The 21,601-nt window shown below is 46.2% G+C and overlaps 1 protein-coding gene across 1 annotated transcript in view; it reads left to right on the top strand.

Annotated features, from left to right (window-relative positions):
• Positions 1 to 20,259, top strand: part of ITGB3 (integrin subunit beta 3) — a 55,626-nt gene extending 35,367 nt beyond the window's left edge. Inside the window, exons 9-15 of the mRNA XM_080976632.1 lie at positions 1,606 to 1,740; positions 3,080 to 3,509; positions 9,454 to 9,682; positions 12,147 to 12,247; positions 14,433 to 14,552; positions 17,062 to 17,228; positions 17,864 to 20,259. Of these exons, the coding sequence (XP_080832758.1) occupies positions 1,606 to 1,740; positions 3,080 to 3,509; positions 9,454 to 9,682; positions 12,147 to 12,247; positions 14,433 to 14,552; positions 17,062 to 17,228; positions 17,864 to 17,932 (1,251 nt within the window). The 3' untranslated portion in view covers positions 17,933 to 20,259. The remainder of the gene's footprint in view (positions 1 to 1,605; positions 1,741 to 3,079; positions 3,510 to 9,453; positions 9,683 to 12,146; positions 12,248 to 14,432; positions 14,553 to 17,061; positions 17,229 to 17,863) is intronic.
• Positions 20,260 to 21,601: the final 1,342 nt, after the last annotated feature.

Here is a 21,601-nt window from a genome sequence, read left to right on the forward strand (position 1 = left end):
CCACAGCTAAGCAAACTTTGTTGTGTGATACAGCCAACACCTGTGTGTTTGGATGAGGTGCACAGCGTTCGCTTAGCAGCTCATTGGCTGAGCGAGGCTCCCTAAATTCCAGGAGACATGATCCGGAGGCCTCTGATCTTCATTGCCTGCTGCACATAGTTGTAAAGTTGTAAAAGCGGAGGAAATGCAGGCGTTAAAATTGAAATAGTAACCCAGCTGTGACTCTATTGTTACTCTGTTCAGGAGGGCAGGTTTTAATTCACTTCCCAGTTGCAAATTGCACAAAGGGTTTTCTGTCTAGTTTGGGCTTTCTGAGCTTTTCTCTATGGCATCTTAGCTTTCCACACTCAGAGAGATATTATCATGGGGTTGAGGAAGAGGGATGTGGACGTTCAAGCACGCCCCACCCCCCAGGTGTTTTTTTTAAAAAAAATATTTATTATATTTCTTATACCACCCTTCAGCCGTAGATACCAGGGCAATCCGAACTGCTGCAAACAGGTGTCTCCTAGTGTAAGTGATGCATTAATATTGCTTCCACTCCAGCAGTTTGGTCTGGAAATGCTATCCTTTGTTTACTCTGTTTTTATGGAGCCATCTGGATAACCTCCTTAAAATATAGTTGCATTCTGCCATTGACTGTGTTCCCTCCCATGTTCATAACTTATCCGAAGCAGTATTTAATTAGAATCTTCCTGCCTGACAGTTCTGACCCCCTTTTGCTACTTCCTGCTAAACACAGCGACAGGATCACTGTTGAATAACATGTATGCATGTGTGTGTGTGTGTGTGTGTGTGTGTGTTTATATCCACATATAAAAAACAGCTGACTTTCCAGGCTGAAAGCCCCTCTAGCATAGCAGGGGGTGGTCAGTGCCCTTTGCTGTTTTTCTGCAACAAAATGTTGCAGCGCATTCTCTTTGTATGCCCAACCTTTCAAGGTATAGTGTGACTTTCTCAGGGTGACATTGCTGCATGGCTAAGCCGTTTGAACCCTAGCCTTTCTGACCCAAGCCAATACACTTTACTTAATCCACTGCACGACTCTGGATTGACTTGAGAGGAGTGAATTAATTAACAAAACTCCCATCAGCAATGGAGCCAAAGCTTTCAGCAGGCTGGATCCAATACTAGCCGTGCTCAGGGCAGAGCCACTCAATTTAATGGACAGGACTAAGAGGCTCATTAAATTTCAGTGGCTTTATTCTGAATAAAACTAGCATTGCATACAACCCAGAATATTGTTTTCCAGGCCTGCTCAGTTTTTCGGCTTATCATTGTGTTTTAGCATTGTTGTAAGCCACTCAGAGACCTTTGTTTTTGGATGTAAACAAGAATAAATATGAATGAATGGGGAAATGTGCTTGTTTTTTTTGTTGAGGGTCCATCTTGAGCTTAAGTGTGGCTGCATCTACACAGCTATAGAAAGCACTCTGAAAATGCTCTGGGTGGGGAGAAACCTTTTAAACCTCACAATAGAAAATTTCATAGAGTTCTGATTCAGCTCTACGGCGTCCTCTGGAGTTAGTGTTATAATGCATTTATAACGGTTTGTTTTTACTAATGTAGCTGAGTCCTCAGACATTCCCCCTGTTCCTCTTTCAGAAAATTCGTTCCAAGATTGAACTAGAAGTTCGCAATCTGCCGGATGAATTGTCCCTCTCATTCAATGCCACCTGCCTGAACAACGAAGTCATTCCTGGAGTTAAGTCCTGCGTTGGCCTTAAGATTGGAGACACGGTGAGTAAGAACTGCAAGGGGCTGGGGTAGGAGGACCACTTCTCCATGTCCCTCGTTCAAAGGGAATCCAAACCTCCACCAGCAGTCTTAAGAAGGTTCACAGCAAAGAAGCAGAGGCAAGAGGAAAGTGTCAGCAAAATGTGCAAGTAATCTTTCTGCCTTCATCATAAAACTTTTGTGTAGTGGTGGTTTTTTTTTGTGTGGGTTAAAATTTGGGAGACAGAGGGCCTCAAAAGTTAAAAAGTAAGGGACCATGTGTCTGCACATTTGTATTCAGTAGCATCGAGCACCCCTTTCCCTTGGGACGTGGGTGGCGCTGTGGTCTAAACCACTGAACCTCTTGGGCTTGCCGATCAGAAGGTCGGTGGTTTGAATCCCCGCGATGGGAGTGAGTTCCCGTCGCTCTGTCCCAGCTCCTGCCAACCTAGCAGTTTGAAAGCACACCAGTGCAAGTAGAGAAATAGGTACCACTGCGGCGAGAAGGTAAATGGTGTTTCCATGCACTCTGGTTTCCGTCCCGGTGTCCCGTTGTGCCAGAAGCGGTTTAGTCATGCTGGCTACATGTCCCAGAAAGCTGTCTGTGGACAAGTGCCGGCTCCCTCGGCCTGAAAGCAAGATGAGCGCCGCAACCCCCAGAGTCGCCTTTGACTGGACTTAACCGTCCAGGGGTCCTTTACCATTTTTTTACCCCTTTCCCCTGCTAAAATGATCTGATTTACTACACTCCCTTCCCTAAGAACAAAAGCAGACCTGTCCTCAGCCACTCTCCATCCACTACAGTGAATCACCATGTTTGCCACTGCCGCAAAAAGAACAAGAGGCTATATATGGAATTGCCTATTCGATGCAAAAAAACAACAACAACAGCCCCCTGTATAATGACACTCTTTGTTTAGTAAGCGGAGAGAATTTAAATCAGTTTCATGAAACGGCACTTAACGGAACTCTTAGAAACAGAAGAACTTGAACAGAAATTCCTGTGAATTTCCTGACAAGGTGACTGCGTCTCCCCATATCACGCAGTCTTTGGAAACTTCTCCAGGCACAAGGGTGTTTGCCCTATACTGCGATTTCTAAGAGCTGCGTTAGCTGAAGAGACGTGGTCTCCCCCCACCCCAATAAATGGACTGAGATTCTGCCCAGTTACTGAGCAAAAGAATGTCGTCGCAACTCATTGCAACATCGCGAATGGGCAGCTTTGGTATGAATTGGGCAATTCCACTTCCAGGCTGTGAGAGGTGGGTTATTAAAAGCGCAGAATCCGAACGGTTGGGGTTTTTTAAAGGTGTTTCCTTGAGGAAGGGTGTGAGGGCAGTTCCGGATGTCTTGCTCTTTCCAGGTGAGCTTCAGCATCGAAGCAAAGGTGCGTGGCTGCCCTGCGGAACCACAGAAGACTTTCAGCATCAAGCCGGTGGGTTTTGAGGACAGCCTGACAGTGCAGGTGAACTTCGACTGCGACTGCCGTTGCCAAAAGTTTGCCCAGCCGGACAGCGACATCTGCAGCAATGGCAACGGCACCTTTGAATGCGGCATGTGCCGCTGCCACCCGGGCCGCCTGGGCACCCAGTGCGAGTGCTCCGAGGAGGAATACAGCCCCTCGCAGCAGGATAACTGCAGCCCCCGCCAGGGGCAGCCTGCTTGCAACCAGCGGGGAGAATGTATCTGTGGCCAGTGCGTCTGCTACAGCAGTGACTTCGGCAAGATCTCCGGCAAGTACTGTGAATGCGATGACTTCTCCTGCGTCCGGTTCAAGGGCGAGCTGTGCTCTGGTAAGTGGGGAAATGTTGTGGGGTTGGGGGCCTTGGAACTGGGCTTTTGAGAACTTGGTGCAATTTGAAACGAAAGGGCTCACGCTGCGTTCCGTTCGTCCCCTTCTCTGATCAAGCAGACTCATGGAAGTTGTAGCCCCAAACATCTGGCTGCTTGGGTGGGGGGCTGTTGGCGCACCGTAGGAATGGATGGCGCTCTCAAACTTTTTGTGTCTAGCCAGAAAGGTTTGGTTTCCTCTTCAAATTTCACAGGGGAAGCTCTGTGCCCAATTGAAATGTCCCACCTTTGAATCGATCCAAGATTATGTTGCGGAAAGGGCAGTACCTTTTCAAAGGCATGTGCAGACGCGTAGCATTGGGGGGACAGGGAGTTCATGGCCCCAGGCACACATTTTTGAGGGAGTGGTACCTATTCACAAGTCAATAGTCAATACAGTGGTACCTCGGGTTACATACGCTTCAGGTTACATACGCTTCAGGTTACAGACTCCGCTAACCCAGAAATAGTACCTCAGGTTAAGAACTTTGCTTCAGGATGAGAACAGAAATCGTGCTCCGGCGGCGCGGCAGCAGCAGGAGGCCCCATTAGCTAAAGTGGTGCTTCAGGTTAAGAACAGTTTCAGGTGAAGAACGGACCTCCAGAACGAATTAAGTACTTAACCCGAGGTACCACTGTGGTAACAAAAACTAATCCATTCAAAAGTATGTATTCTGACAAGAATTACAAACTCAAGTAGAGATTACAAACTCATAAAGATATGTATAACACAATAATTTGTTACAAAGATTTTCTCTCTTTCATTCGACAATAATGTTAATCGAAGCTCAAGATACACGTTGATCTGCCCACACGTAGTTGTTATCCCTGAGAAACGTAGAAAATAACAGGATATATTTATCCAAAAGTCTTCAAACTTACACAACCTTTTAAAAATTAGCTGATGAAGGTGAATACATCGAAAGAGGGCCCTGTCCTGGCTTCTAATCCATAACTGACTTCTGACTTCTGCTCTATGGTTGAATCTGAGTTTCCATCTGCAAGCTGATAAATTATAAGGATCAACATTATTGTCGAGTGAAAAATAGAAAATCTTTGTAATGAATTATTGTGTTATACGTATCTTTATGAGTTTGAGTTTGTAATCTCTACTTGAGTTTGTAATTCTTGTCAGAATACATACTTTTGAATGGATTAGTTTTTGTTACTATTGACTATTGACTTGTGAGTAGGGACCACTCCCACTATTGAAACTCACATTGGCCTGAGTTCTTGGTGTGCTTTTTTCTTGGTATATTTAATAACAAGAACTCCAACTTATTTAACACATTTTTGAGGGGGCACAATCAGACGCCCCCACAACAGGCAGAGGCAGGTTGGTCTAGTGGTCAGGTGGATGGAGGCAGCAAATGAGGGGCCTGTTGGAGGTGGGCTCCGTTCACCCTCCATGTGGGCTCCACACAGCCGCCCCCCTGGGTGTGCCCCCACCCCAGCTCCCCAGTCCATCGGGTGGGGGGGGGAACCACACTTGCTCCACCTTGGGTACCAGCAACCCACGCTATGCCACTGGGCATGTGCCCTGGTTCCTTTTCTATACAGAGAATAATTAATATCGATTTTTATCAACATGCGTCCAACAGTCAATGTTGTTTTTTTAAAGCAAAGAGATTTGTAGCTTTGGGCACACATCTCAAACACAGTGCCAACTGAAGTCTTTCTAACAATAATCGATGCATAGAACCAGCCAGCGCTGGACAGAAATAAAGGTGTTCCTGAGGAGTAGCACACCCTCCTTCCCTTCCTAAGTGGTGTATCTGCTAGTCCTTGGCTCCTTTCCTTTAGGACGAGGCCCCAAATGGCAAAGATTTAATTGTAGCTGAACTTTGATGTGGGAAAAGTACTCACATACTTACTCTGTGAGGTCTGCCAGAAATCAGTTTCTTGCTGATCTATGTTAAGCAGATTACCCTGTCCAAGAGAGTTATTTGGGATACGGGAGGGGAAAAAAGGGGAAAACATGGGGTTTGGATCTTGGAAGGGATTAAGAAATAAGTGCACTTTTGGCCTCACTTCTGAAAGGGGACCTGGAGGCTCCTGGCTGAAACTGATAGATAGATACTGAAAGATAGATCATAATGACCTTTGAGGACTTTGTTTTAGCTATACATAGGAGTTTTGATTCTGTTAACCTTTAATTGGCTTTTATTCTTATTTTTCCTATGTTGTTAGCTGTTTCCATTTTTACCTGTAAGCCACCTTGAGTGTTCCCATCAGAGAAAAAGGCGGGATCTAATTAATTACTATAATAACTATATATGCATAGGAAACTGAAACACACACATACAGAACTTTTTGTATTTTGCCATAGGAGGTAGGATTCAAAAAGTAATAACATTTTTATTCGAGCATTTGGTATTCACACCATAGCAAGCTTGTGGGTTACACAAAACTCTTATTCAGGAAGGAACTGAATTTGTTTACCTCCTCAAATAAGATTTCTGTGCAAGTGGAAAGCTTGATGTTGGAAGGGAGGGTGCCAGTTCAGCAGTGCTTCCTGGTCTGTGCTTGTAATTGATGACTTCTTGATCCAGACTTTGATTATGTCTGCTTCCCTGAAGGAGGAAAGGGCTGCTTGGGTGTGCCTTTCTTTTTAGTTACAGGATTCAGGGTGGCTGTGTGGGTGACTCAATGTGATAAGGACTGGTGGGGAAAGGGGCAACTGTTGTGGTTGTGTGAGCTGGGAGAATCATCCTTGCTCCTTGTACAGAGCAGCAGCGCATTCCGTTCCATATGAGTTTCTGTGTGTGTTGTGAAATACAACAAACATTGTGCAATGCGTCCGTTTGAGATGTTTCCAGCCCATTGATAAAGCAGGCGTGCCATTCATTGCGTAAGCCGCTGCGATTCTTTTAGGAGAATACTGACCTTTGATACTCCATTCAGAGGATATCGTAGTAGAAACAAGACGCTCACATAAAGCATGGTTTGGCCCTGAATCCACCACTGAATTGGGAGATAATGTAGCCAAGCCGTCTCCTGCCCTTCCCTAAAAAGCTGAGAGGAAACAAGAGGTGGGAAGCCACAGCGGCCTTGAATCTCACTTGGAGATGAGTGAATCTGTCAGTGTTGGTTTTCCCTCGGTTTATCATTTTTCCTATCTTAAGTTTTCCACATTTCCAGGTTAGGTCTGCGATTGAAATGAAAAGTACCCATGAAAATTCATCAGCATTTTAGTGTGAATTTCTCCTCTGATATACACTTTCCGTACACAGTTTTGCCTCATCCGCACACTTCCGCAAAGCCGTTTTCCCTAAGGCAACACATTTTTGTAGGTTGTGTTCGCTAATTTATGCATTGCCATGCACATGTTGTTGCAGTATGTGCTTGTTATCGGTTGTAAAACCGAGAGAATTTGGAAGACTGGCTGTGTTTCAGTTCATGTATGGTTTTCAAAAAGCATGGCTTGGCCCAAGCTCATTTCTAAATGTGAACTGAATTAAATTCCCCCAATCCCTTCTTCTTCTTTGGCAATCACTCGTAGCCGAGTAAGATTGTCTTCCATAAACACGGTTTTAACAATGAGTCCGTAAGTGACTTTGGAGGCCAATTCTAGATCCACACGTCCTTCAACAGTGGGGACATTGGTTCCCGGGTGGGAGTTGATCAATGTGTGGATTTGCCAAGCGTGCCTTCCTCTTAGCACGTTTCTCCCTTTTGTCCTGAGTTTGAGTGTCTTCAAAGCCCATGACACCTTTGGTAAAGGCTGTTCTCCAATTGGAGCGCACACAGGCCAGTGTTTCCCAGTTGTCGGTGTTTATACTACATTTTTTTAGATTTGCCTTGAGACAGTCTTTAAACCTCTTTTGTTGACCACCAGCATTACACTTTCCATTTTTAAGTTTGGACCAGAGTAGTTGCTTTGGAAGACAATAGTCAGGCATTCGCACAACATGACCAGTCCAACGAAGTTAATGTTGAATAATCATTGCTTCAACACTGGTGATCTTTGCTTCATCCAGTACACTGATATTAGTTCGCCTGTCTTCCCAAGTGATGTGTAAGATTTTTCAGAGACACCATTGATGGAATCTTTCGAGAAGCCTGTTGCCATAGAACAGGCATGTCCAACCGGTCAATCGCAATCTACTGGTCGATCGTGGGGCATCCCTGGTCGATCGCATTGATTCCCCCCCCCCCCCAAAAAAAGCTCAACAACTTTGGGTTTTCCTCCCCAGAAAAATCTCAACAACTTTGGTCAATCCACTGGGTAGATCACTGCCAGTTTTTTTTATAGTGGGAGTAGATCGCAGTCTCTTGGGAGCTGGACATGTCTGCCATAGAGTACCCTCAGGCTTCAACATGGCAGCACTCAGAGGGAAAGGAAAGTACCCATTTCCCCCAGAGACCTTTCCTGACGGTGTGCTGCAGTGCCACACAACAGGCAAAGGAAGCTGCCATCAGGTTGAGCACACAAATCGGGTCACAAATTTCAACATTTCTGGAATGGGAAATGTGGATGCTGAGCATGGTTGCTCCCACTTCTTAATGGACCGTGTTCCTGTACTGCTGACCAGTGGCACACCTCGGGGGTCTCAAATTTCAGTGGACGCCTAAAACTGACACCCCCTGCCTCTCGTCTTCCATTCCACATCATAGTTGTGATGCCCCACCTGCCGCGCCCCTGAGGCTCTGCGCCCGGTGCAACCAAACCAGCCCCGCTCCCCTGAATTTGCCTCTGCGTTCACAGTAGCCTGCCAACCAGAAATGAAGCAGGTGGCGATTTTCCTAGCATGGGAATAGGGTTTTTATAAAACACACCGTCATCACATGCATTTATTTGTGCCTCAAGGCTGCAGTTAAGGCGTTGGAGCGAGACTGGTTTTTGTTAATTATTTAAAAAAGGTGCACAGACCTAGCCCAGGGAAGTGGATTTTGGCATGTAAACGTGAAAACTGGATAGATTTGCTACGGCTCCCAATTCCTTTTCTGTTCTTGTTGTTCTTTCCTCCACAAGCCTCGTCCTCCTCAGCAACTTTTGACTGGGTCATTGTCTCCCGGCTCATTCCATCGGAGTAATTAATTCTAAAGCGAGTGACAGACATGCACGGCCTGTTCTCTCAGTTGGCATGTGTTTTCCTCAGTGTCACTAGAGACTCCCCCCTCCCAAACCAGCTGCTCCTTCTCTCCCCCCCCCCCACCAGCCCAGCCGTGATTCACTTGAGTTTCTCATTAACCAGTCTTCTTCATAGTTAGCAGAGGGTCTGCAGGTTGCCACCCACCCACCGTCCCAGGAGTGCGTGGGCATAGCTGGGCACCTCGGAGAAAACATTTCCTCTGAATATTTCCACGGCAGCCTTTCGTGGGGGCTCCAGATTGGAGCGTGCGCCGCCCACACAACTAATGCTCTAACTGCATCAGTGGTTTAGCAAGGTCAGCACCTACTTGGGTGGGAATTAAATGTAAGCACAGGCCTTGGTTTCTGGCAACTGTGAGGTAAATTATTAAGAGTATACCCTCTGTTGCCTTGGCTCTTCCCCAACCCAGGGAGAACACTTCTTTTGTTATTTAATTCTCCTTTACCTCTGTTCTTCACTTCCAGCTTATACTATTTTATGTAATTTATCACGTTTGTTTCTCACCCTTCCTCTGAGGACAGCAAAAGGGGTTATCCTGTTTTATCTTCATAGGAACCTGGGGTGACAGGTGGGGTGGAGCGGGTAAAAGTTAAATTTGAGGGAGTTATTAAGAGGGTTGCCAACCGGCTAGGTAACCCACTGGCTTGGCTGTTTGGGGCAATTCCCTCCACCCATTGCCAGGTAATGGAGGCAAAAGTTCCCCCTACCAGCTCTGCTCTGACCTTTTCAGCTCTCTTTATATATCTATTGTACACATGTTTAATTTGGGCTCCAACACTGGAACGTAAGTCGCATTGTGATTTGCCCGCAGGTCATGGTGAATGCGTCTGCGGCGACTGCGCATGCGACCCCGACTGGACTGGAGCCTACTGCAACTGTACCACCCGGACTGATACCTGCATGTCTAGCAATGGGCTGGTATGCAGCGGACAAGGCCGCGGCTACTGTGCCTGTGGGAAATGCGTCTGCACCCAGCCTGGCTCTTACGGAGATACCTGTGAGAAGTGCCCAACCTGCCCCGATGCCTGCACTATCAAGAAGTGAGCAAGAGGGAGCTGTGATTTTGTGTGTGTGTGTGTGTGCGTGTGTGCGTGTGTGCGTGTGCGCCAGTTGTCTGTCGTTTCTCAAAACAACACAAAATCATTAAAGTAAACATCATAGCAGGACGTAACCTGCTACAGACATGTAGAATATTAGGGTGCAAGGTTGCATTCTTAACTCGGATGATGATGATTGATTAATAATAATAAATTTATTATTTATACCCCGCCCATCTGGTTGGCTTTCCCCAGCCACTCTGGGTGACTCCCAGCCAAATATTAAAAACACAATACAGAATTAAACATTTAAAACTTCCCTGCAGTGGTACTTCAGGTTACAGACGCTTCAGGTTACAGACTCTGCTAACCCAGAAATAGTACCTCGGGTTAAGAACTTTGTTTCAGGATGAGAACAAAAATCGTGCAGCGGTGGTGCTGTGGCAGCGGGAGGCACCATTAGCTAAAGTGGTGCTTCCGGTAAGAACAGTTTCAGGTTAAGAACGGGCCTCCAGAGTGAACTAAGTTCTTAACCCGAGGTACCACTCTATTTGCTATGCCGCTCAATTTGAATGGGCGTTCGCTGGAACAGCGAAGTACAGGTTTCAGGAAGACCGAAATTTTAATAAGGAATGGGGGAAATTTATAACTTAAAGACCATTGTAAACAGTTAAATTCGTTAGTAGGATTGGAACAGCACTTGTAGTTTAAGGTTGATGCTGAACATAATGGGAAGAGGTAAAGGGTTTGGATTATCATAAAAGATGCGGGAGAAACTGATTAATAATAGGACCCACATAGGGGAGGACGGAAGTCCAGGAGATTTCTTGGAATCTTGTTTTTTATGATTTATGTTTGAGACATCTCTGTAATATTTTAAGTTGAAAAATCTAATAATTTTTAAAAAACAACAACAAAGTACAGTCGTACCTTGGAAATCGAACAGCTTAGTTCTCGGATGTTTTTGCTCCCAAACACTGTAAACCTGGAAGTGAGTGTTCCAGTTTTCAAACATTCTTTTGGAAGCCGAACGTCTGACAGGGCTTCCACGGCTTCCAGTTGGCTGCAGGAGCCATGCTTTGGTTTCCGAACGTTTCAGAAGTCGAGCGGACTTCCGGAACAGATTCCGTTCAACTTCCAAGTTTGAAAAGTTGACAAAAAAAATAAGGGAGCAAGGGGCATGTAAAAGCTTTAATCAACCCTTCGTTCTTACCCACTCATCCTGAGATTTCATTCCTTCTCATGAATACCCTGAGAAGCAGCCTAAAACCCTGAAATATTATTCATAATTACTATTTATAAATTCTTACATTTTTCTAGGCACTGTGCAAATACTCCATTTTCAAATCAAGTCTGTGGCTGCAGGCCTAACAGTCTAGCCAATATGACACAGGAGGGATGGGGAGGGAGCAAGAAACGAGCTAACTTGGACACTGGTTGTTAAAGTTGCATCGCAGTTCTTCTGATGACTGGCTGAAAAAAGGAGACAGTTCAGGGAGGAGCCCAATGAATGGGGAACGTGTTCCACTCTCCCCCCCCCCCCCCGCTGCAGTCGGGTAGGACTGTGGCTAGCAGAGTGGCTGTTTAGGAAGAGTTAAGGGGCAGCTGCGCGAGGCTGATGGAATGGGCTGTACTGTCTCGCTCCTCCGTCAGAAGCAGCCACCAGGTCAAACCCTGAGACATGGTGACCCCTAAAGGTGTGGCGTACTCTGGGAGGAAGGACACATGCCTGGGTTAGGTGGGAGACTGGGGGATTGGGGTGCCAGAGATCCTGCTGAAATCCTAATGCAGTCGTACCTTGGAATCCGTTCCAGAAGTCCGTTCGACTTCCAAAATGTTCAGAAACCAGTATACCTGAAGGAGCGTCTCCACTTCCATCATTCTGCCCGGACACTGAGGTCCAGCACAGAGGGCCTTCTGGCGGTTCCTCGCTACGAGAAGTGAGGTTGCAGGGAACCAGGCAGAGGGCCTTCTCTGTAGTGGCACCCGCCCTGTGGAACGCCCTCCCACCAGATGTCAAAGAGTAAAATAACTACCACACTTTTAGAAGACATCTGAAGGCAGCCCTGTTTAGGGAAGCTTTTAATGTTTAATAGGTTATTGTATTTTAGTGTTCTGCTGGAAGCTGCCCAGAGTGGCTGGTGAAACCCAGCCAGATGGGTGGGGTATAAATAATAAATTATTATTATAAAGAGCGGCTTCCGATTGGCTCCTGCAGGAAGCTCCTGCAGCCAATCGGAAGCCATAGAACCTGCGTAGGATTTTTGGCTTCCAAAAGAACGTTCGACAACCAGAACACTCACTTCCGGGTTTCGGTCCTTCTGGAGCCGATTTGTTCAGGAGCCAAGGCATTTGAGATCCAAGATATGACTGTATAGCCTCTGTTTTTGCAGTCATGGGATGTGGAGCCAGCATCCCTCGGCCTGCTTCATTATTCTCACTGTACCTGCTTCTTCCTCTTATGCAGGGAGTGCGTGGAATGCAAGAAGTTTGAGAGGGGGATCCTGATGGAGCAAGAGACCTGCAACCGCAACTGCCGGGACGAGATTGAATTGGTGCAGGAGCTTGGTGCGTAAGAAACATGGGGCTCTCTGCATGACCAAGAGACCTGCCTCAGGAAGGGATGGCAACTGTGCCAGTTCTTTCTTGCGTGATTAACAGCCACCCAAACCCAACACTATTCTTCCTCTCGTATTTTAGCTGCCAGCCATCTTTTCTTTTAGACGACGCACTTTTAGAAGGGGCTCCGTTTCTCCTGCCGCTTTGCTGAAGGGGCGCTGAGCAGAGAGGGGGAGAATTTCTTTTTCTTGTTCTTCCCCTCTAAAACAAGGTGCATCCTATGATCCGGTGCATCCTATAGGGCGAAAAATACGTTAAATGGCCTCTAATCTCAAGTGACATTTAAAAGAAAACGGGCAAATGCTACATATTTCATGCACAAAAACCTAGGGAGCACCAGTGATACCAAACAGGTACCTTAAGAGGTACCCGCTGCCTTGCAGGACATCTTTGGGAGAAGACAAGGATAAGAGTAAACCGTCCCTAAGACGGTTGGATGGCTCCTTGTACGCCTCCTTCCGGCAACTCCTGCAGCCAAGCTGGTGCCAAATGTATTTCTCTGCTTTCCTTTGTGCCATGCCAGTGAGGCTGAGAGGGGGTCTTTGCTAGAGATGGGAAGGCCTGGGGGGAAACTGGAAAAATGGAGGGGAAACCAGGTTTTTTTCTGTTTTTTTTCCAAAAGCCGTTTTCCCCCAGAAAAGAAATGAAAAAAACCAGTTTGATATAGTTTGAGTATTCCACACACTCCTCCCCCCCCCCCATTTTTCTGGGGGGAAAAACAGCTTCGGGGGAAAATGGGAAAAAACCTGGGTTTATTTTTTCTTCATTTTTTCTGGGTTTTTTCCCAGGCCTTCCCATCTCTAGGACTCTTGGCCCAGGACCTCCATAGGCACCACCAGGCTAGTGCCATGGAAAGCTCCATTGTCTCTCTCTCTCAAGAGGCAGATGCCAACAACCTTAAGAGGACTCCATCCAGAACTCCTCAGACTCCATTGGTTTATGGCAATTTCCCCCAAACATGAGTCCCCAGGTGGTGTTGGACTACAATTCCCATCATTCCCAACCAGTATGGCCAATAGGGATGATGGGGCTTGTAGTCCAACAACAGCTGGTTAGGTGCAATGGTCAGGGAAGACTATGGTCTATGGGATGCAACATCTCAATAGGTCCATGGAGTCGAATGACGGCTACAAACCTAAATCTCATCAGGAAGTGGCCTGACTGCGACAAGAGTGTTAGGATGAATTGCATAGATAGCTCAGTTGGTTAGAGTGTGGTGCTGATAATGCCAAGGTTTGCAGGTTTGATCCTCGTATGGGACGGCTGCGTATTCCTTCATTGCAACTCTGATTCGATGAATTCCCTCACATCTAGAGTACATCTAGAGCTCAGAATACCTGACCCAGAGTGTGGCCTGCCACATGTATTGCGTGCTGTAGTCCAAAAAAATCCAAAGGGCATCGTGTTGGGAAAGGCTGATCCCTGTATCTAGAGACCAACACCAGCTACAAACATTCAACTAGGCTAGAATAGGAGATGGAATTCATGTAGAGTACAGCAGCCTCTTCCCATGAGCCCTGAGACGATGTTGGCAATGAATCGAGGACCCAGGTTTACAGATTCGAATCAGCTTATGAGTATTTGAGTAGGAGCACTTGCTTTTTGTGTGGCCCCAATCTGAATGCTTGTGACACCCCTAGTCCTACTTCTGAACTTCCCAAGAGCACCTGTTGGGCCAACTCCTGAAAGCGAGGGATGCGGGTGGCGCTGTGGTCTAAATAACTGAGCCTCTTGGGCTTGCCAATCAGAAGGTCGGCGGTTTGAATCCCCGCGACAGAGTGAGCACCTGTTGCTCTTTCCCAGCGCCTGCCAACCTAGCAGTTCGAAAGCACGCCAGTGCGAGTAGATAAATGGGTACCACTGCGGTGGGAAGGGAAATGGCATTTTCGTGCGCTCTGTCTTATGTCACAGAAGCGGTTTAGCCATGCTGGCCACATGACCCGGAAAGCTGTGGGCAAACGGCGGCTCCCTCGGCCTGAAGCAAGATGAGCACCACAACCCCATAATCTCCTTTGACTGGACCTAACCATCCAGGAGTCCTTTACTTTTTACTTTACTTACTCCTGAAAGCGGTATGTGTAGGACTAAATGTTTCCATGTTCTTTCTTCTCACCGGCCCCCTCCCCTTATGTAGGAGACAAGGGGAAGGATGCTGTGAATTGCACTTACAAGGACGAGAATGACTGCGTGGTACGTTTCCAGTACTATGAAGACTCCAGCGGCAAGTCCATCCTCTATGTCATTGAGGAGCCAGGTGAGGATGAAAAGCCACAGAAATGAGGCTTGATCTTTGGAGATTAGTTCCCCCACCACCCGTGCTTAATCTGCAACCTGAGAAATGCAGCTGCAGCGATGCACACAAAACGTCAGATAGTTTCATTAGCTGGGGGAAACCTTTTTAAGAAGGTTCCTGCTGCAAGGAACTTACAAACTTAATTTATGTGTTGGGGAAGAAAAGAGAAGAAGTAAGGGAGATGTTCGTTTGTCAAAGAGCACATATCTGCCAACACAGCAGAACGTACCTAAGACTGCTTCTGTAGTAGATGAGGGTCAAGCCAAAGGCTTCATGGGAAAATGGGGATTTAGAAGGAAGAGAGAAACTGGAACCACATAGATGGCCAAGGAAGGTATGGGGAATCAGAAACTTAATAGGCAGATCTCTGTTAAGCTAGAAGCATCAAGTTGGAGAGTGAACGTCCAAAATGGGAACATTTTGAGCAGTGATGAATTAAGCAAAACCAAACTGAAGCAAACATTATTTATACAATAGTTTATGCTGCACATTAAAAGGGCCACCAGAGTGACTTAACAGTAATAAAAGCATAAATAGAATGAAACAGATGACTTTCTTTTTGCTTAGGTTAGCAAATTCTGCCCCTGTCTGTGCCTGCTGATAGATCAGCAAAGGGGAGCGAGAGCTATAGTCTGTCTCCCACCTGCCTGATAAGGCTTGTGATCAAAAGTTCCAGGGATCGTCATATAACACCCCCCCAAAAAAGAGAATGACGGAGATTGGGTGCTTTCAGGGTAGCCTGGCCGTAGACCCCCAAAAGAGAATGAATAAAGGCACCAACAAATGCACCCCTAGCCACAAGGGGCATGAACCTGGCCAGTGACTCAGATGCAACTGTGTTGCACAGAGGAGATTGACACCCAGCTGGGGTAGGTTTCATGGGCCTGGCCAGACTTCAGTGGGGAGCAGTTCTGAGGCCAGCTAATGCCTGGTGAGAAACCACAAAGCTGCCAGTTCTCTTGCGACTCCATGGGACTTAACGCATACAGTAATGCGGAAGTAAGACAGAGTTGGAAATCTTTGGCTATCCAGTACGCTTTCTGGGGAGGATCTTGCGACAGTTGCTGCATCATCAAAACATCATCAGAGACTGTTGAGACCTGCAACTCCCTCCAGGGCAGGATTCCAACTGCCTGAGTCATTGTACTCAGTGGCCTAAATATGCCTTGGTCTTCCAGGGAGGAGGTTCTTAACTGTGTTGATCTGGCTGTTAGGGAGGCTTTGGTTGTGCCCACATTGGGTCTGATTCTCTGTCGTTTATGTCCTTGTCTTGGGCTGCACCTAGATGAGAGTTTATCCCACGTTTGATTTAGCTCTATAGCACTTGAATTGCAGAAAACGCAAGTGTTGGATCAGAACTAGGACTGAGACGAAGGTGTGGAGGTGTTTTGCGAAAATCTGATCCCCTTCTCAGTTAAGTGTAAATGTCTCCTAAAATGCCCATCTTCCACCTAGCTGGGCCTCTAGCAAATGAGCCCGGCTTGCAGAAAACCTATTAGAACTGATTCACACATGACATGTGCAGCTGTTGATGGCTAGCAGCTGAATGTGTGGTCATAACTCGATGTGGCAGTCGTGAAGAGATGATGAACATGCATGTGTGAAACAGAACCATCAGCTGGGCACAAAAGGCCCCCAAGCTCTCTGTCCCCACAATAATACTCCCACAGCTCAGAAGCAGAGACCAAATATCTTGAGGTGGTTCTTGCAGAGCAACTGCTTCTGGTGAATAAGGCAGGGGAGCCACTCTCAAAAAAGGGATTTATGTATGCCACGACTGTGGCTTGTGTTTCATTAGAAGAGTTTGGATTTGATATTCCACTTTATCACTACCCGAAGGAGTCTCAAAGCGGCTAACATTCTCCTTTCCCTTCCTCCCCCACAACAAACACTCTGTGAGGTGAGTGGGGCTGAGAGACTTCAGAGAAGTGTGACTAGCTCAAGGTCACCCAGCAGCTGCATGTGGAGGAGCGGAGACGCAAACCCGGTTCACCACATTACAAGTCTACCGCTCTTAACCACTACACCACACTGGTGTTTTCCAAAATGGAAAATGAGCGAGGTGCCAACTATAGAAGAATGGCAACATAAACTGACAGAATATGCATAGCTTGTGGACCTAACATATAGAATAAGAGAACAAGAAGAACATATGTTTAAAGAAGATTGGAAAATGTTTATTGAATATATGGAGGAAAACTGTGCATATTTGAAAACATGGACAGCATTAAGATAAATTTGACAATGTAAATAAGTTTTGATGGATGTAGTGCAAAATGAACCATGGAAAGAGAGGAAGGGAAGTCATTGAGGGGAGCCACTCTCATGTGGGATGGAAATTATTGTGCATTCTCAGTAGAGATCTCTACTGGTGTGCAGATGTGAGTTGTGGAGAGAGGATGGGAATATCAAAGTAGGAAACTTAGGAAGTTTCGCAGCCCTTGCGGGATAACACGTGCTTCTCTTGCAGACTGTCCCAAGGGGCCGGACATCCTGGTCGTTCTCCTTTCTGTGACGGGAGCCATTTTGCTTATTGGCTTGGCTACTCTGCTCATCTGGAAACTGCTCATCACCATCCACGACCGGCGGGAGTTCGCCAAGTTTGAAGAAGAGCGGGCCAGGGCTAGATGGGACACGGTGAGAAACACAAGAGGCGGTTGATGGGGGAGTAGAGAACAGCCCTTCAACATTTCTGCTGCAGCGGGGGGAAGAGTTTCTTGCAGTGATCCCTAGTTCAGCTTCCATATTCTGGCAATCCTCATGTTGTGGATCATTTCAGCCACGGATATCAGGCTTATACCAGTTTGCAAACTAGACATTGAGGGGGAAACAGTGTGGGTGTCGCCAACTCACATCTATTCCTATTTCTCCAGCACTGTGCTGCTGAAAAAACATATGACTAGACTCATTGTGCTAGCATTTCCTGCCCTTTGCTCTGCTTCGTTAACTAATGCCTGCAGGGAAGGAGAGAAAAACACTAAAATAATGATGACATGTCATGTTCTCAAATGCACGCTGCCAGGGAGATATGCTAGAACCCGTGTGCTTTGGGTATATTACAGAATCCTGGGGTTGTCAGTTTGGTGAGAATAATTAGAGATTCCAATCCCTGCCTCGCAGAATTATGTTTGCCAGGGTTCACTGGGGCAAGAGAACTGTTAAACTGGTTTAAGCCTATATGCAGACACCTTTTGTGACAATGGCCGTGAATTAGCAGGTACAGGTTATGGTTTGTGCCAATTCCTTTACCCTGCTATATTTCTCCGTTTCAGGCCAACAACCCATTGTACAAAGGAGCTACCTCGACCTTCACCAACATCACGTACCGTGGGAATTCGTGAAGAGAGACAAGGCCTTGCAGGGCCTTCCTTACTGATGTTTACAGAACAGTCTGTGTTGCGCTGGCATGTGTGTTGTCTGTGTGCGTTGTGTGCGTATGTGAGATGTTTTAACAGCTGTTGCTCAAATGGTTCCGGAGCTTTTGCTCTGCGTTGTTCTGCTGCCGTGTGTGAACTATGCACTATGCATCCGAGATTCTCTGTTTACCTCAGCTCACCTAGTACTGTGGGCCCAGATCCCCTACGCTGAAGGAGAAAGCAGGCCTCTCTCGTCAGTGGGAAGAGCATTGCGCAAAACCCTTGGAGGGGACCGGACACTCTAGTTGTATAAAATTAAGGGGCAGGAATGTTGAGATGCAATCTAACTCCGAAGGGTTTTACTAATCAGGTTTGGAATTGGGGAGTTTTCCCTCCAGAAACAAACTACCCCAATTCAGATTATTACTAACTCACTCCTAGCTGAGCCCAAACTCCTCCCAAAGTTTCACACCTGGTTTGAAATGGCTCAGCTGGTGAAATCTCTCCCTTGCTGTCGCCGCTGCCCCTTTCCCTTCTCAACCGAAGTTACCAGTCAGTTGGCTCAGGTGGGCATGGGAAAGCTTGCTTGCAAGGCCTCCCTGGTGTCTTAGGTGATACTTGCCAGCATTTCTGGCACAAGGATACATGGGAAATATAGTTCCCATGGATCCTAATTCCTAAGGGGAGTAGGAAAGCTTTGAGAAAAGGGAACAGAGGAGCCATCATTTGGCTGACAAGATCCCAAGGCTCTGTAGTGCTGCGGACACAACTGCAAGCATGGCGAGACCGAACTTCTAAATAGGTTCAGAAATAGAAAGCATTTTCTGGAATTTTGAGGGGTGTGCGAAATTATTTTTGGAACCTGTTTCAAACTGATCTAGCTTTTACTGTACCAAAAACAATGCACTGCATACTGTTTTTTAAATATATATAATATACCTCTTGCTATTCTCATCCCCAGAGTAAGTAATAAGTGTTTTGTATTTAACTTCTAGAAAAACAAGCGATGCTGATGTATTTACAAGCTTGCCCCTGACCGTTTTGTGACCCTCCCTAATCATTCACAGGGCTCAGTTTGTTAAGGGACAAAAGGCACTCTGCACGTGCTTGAAGGTACTTCTTTTTGCACAATGGCTCCGCGTGTTCCAAGGCTGAGCCCCTGGGTTCAAATCAAGCCCCTTCACACAACATCTCTCACCTTTGTGCTGCATTGCCAACTTGATAATGCTGACGGTTTGGGGAAGGGTCATTGCTCACTGATAGAGCGTGTATTGTGTTATGCAGCAAGGCTGGGGAAGACTTGGGAGACCTGCTTTCTGTCAGAGTAGACCGTAGCAGGCTAGATGGCTTGGTAGCTTGACAAGGTATTCTCCTAGGTTCATATGAATCAGGAGCTCCTTCGTCAAGATGTGTCTCTGAGCTGTCGTTGTCTCACATGTTCCTGAATCCTCAGAGCCTCACCATGGGGGCAAGTTCTTAGCTCCTGCTTTCTTACTCAGGGAACCAAAGATTTGCCTTAAGGAGATGAGACTCCAGTGTCCTGGATGACCTAAAATTTTCCTCAGGTTTGTTGAAGGGGGTCGGGAATATGCTGAAGCAACCTGCCCAACAAAACCGTCTTTTTCTGGGGTTGCGTCACCCAGTACAGCTAGATGGGTCTCCCCTCCTCCATCTTTGTTGGGCTGTAAACTATTCTGGTAGACTCGGGTATTTTCGCCATTGGCCCTTCTGACCGTGGAAGGTGGCTTCTTGACCTGAGACCCATAGTCATTAAAAGAGGTGAGGAGTCGCAGAAAAGTTGATGCCCTCTTTCCTCTCCTTCCTGATTCTCAATCCACCGCTCACGCCAGCGCTTCCATCGCCCCAAGCTTCCCACGTGCAGGCTGGATCCATCAGCCAAAGTATCTCCCATTGCCGTCACAAACTTCCGACCCTGGAATTAAGAAAAGGAGGCTGCAGTTAGTCTGTTGGGAGTGACAAAATGTAGGTCGGAAGAAGTTGAGTTCACATGGCGCCAGCTTCCAAGTTACTCCTTTTCCCGTTCGCACAATGGATCTGTTCTTCTGGATTTCTCAGCTCCTTGCCCCATCCGACCCCCCCAGCCCCACCTGTCCTCTTCCGGTTTTGCTGCCAACTGGTGTGGATTCTGGGAAGGAGAGATAGGTGCCAGGAAGTGAGCCTGGGAACATATTTAGAAGGGGACAGGCAGGGCTGTGTTGATTTGGTGAAAAGCAGATCTTGTTGAGGGCAATGATGTGATGGAATGAAGACTCTTGTCACACGCAAATAAAATCAAATTGTCTCAACCCACAGATTTGCCTGGCTTCTCTTAGTCATTCATTTGTCTCTTCTTTTTTTGCTCTTAGCCCAATGACAACTTTAACACGCCGCCGCAAATTGCTATTGCTGGTGAAATGAGAATGTGGAAGCAAATCTACCTATTTCCGGAACTGTGCTAGGTACAGAAAGGAGCACCTAAAATAATATGTGGGATGGATTACTTTTTCCAGTGAGGAAACACACTAAAGTGTTTTGGGGGTGGTGGATTGGGAGGAGGCACCGTAGAAGTTTATAAAATCATTCTCAATTTTATAGCTGGTCTAGTCCCCAGAAAGTAACAAGAGGTAGTCTTAAATGCTCAATTTTAGTGGTTGCTCAACTGCTTTTATGCCCATGATTGTAAATCTAAAGAGAGAGATTTGGAACAAGAATGATTTTTTTACCAAATGTTCAATAGGTTCAGAATGGACAGGATGAACTGGACAAAATAGTACTGGACAGAGTTGACAAAGGGAAATGTTGAGGCAGCAGTGACATCTAGGGGCATTTTGTGGGATTTCATCATATCCAAACACCCTGATTTTACTGTAAAACAATATTTGCATACTTCCGAGTATTCGAAACTCATGTAATATAATATAATTAATATAATAATATACATTACAATATTTACAGAATTATTTACTGATTAAAATATTTATATTCATTTATAAAGTATCAGGGAGGTGTGCAGCAATATAAACCATTTAGAAAAACTTTAAGAGCAATACAAAGCCACCATGAAAACAATTGGTTACCCGAGTATTTTTTTTAATTTAACAAAATCTGCACAGGCCTTACAGCATTAAAAAAAAAAAGTATTCAAGAGGTGGCTGAAAATTAAAAAGAGAGAGAGAGAGAGATTGCAGAATGCCTTCACAGCATCAGTGACACAAAATGCTTGACTTCTGATTGTGACCAGAAGTATCATACCCAGTGCTTTTTTCCCCTGGGGGTACACAGGGGTGCGCATACCCCTAAACATCCTGTGCATGTTTGTACTTTTGTCCATTTACTGTATTTATTTTCCCCAATTTGAACTATAAAATGGTGATTTTCTTGAGTCAAAATGAGAGTACCCCTAAACATTTTTTAGGAACAAAAGCACTGATCATACCTATATACAATTACCGTATTCTTCCGTGTATAAGCCGAGGTTATTTTATTTAAAAATTACGCTAAAAAATGGGGGTCATCTTATACACAGATAGTGGAAAGGTGGGACAGGTGATTGGTGGCTGCCACGAGCAAGAGATTCTCAGCAGTGTTTGTCTGGATGAGACAATGTCCGTTGGCTATAGGTTGCGGCGGCAATTGGGCGGGCGATTGGCACTT

The sequence above is a fragment of the Podarcis pityusensis genome (assembly GCF_964106645.2).
Source record: "Podarcis pityusensis genome assembly, chromosome: 13".
NCBI classification, from domain to species: domain Eukaryota; kingdom Metazoa; phylum Chordata; class Lepidosauria; order Squamata; family Lacertidae; genus Podarcis; species Podarcis pityusensis.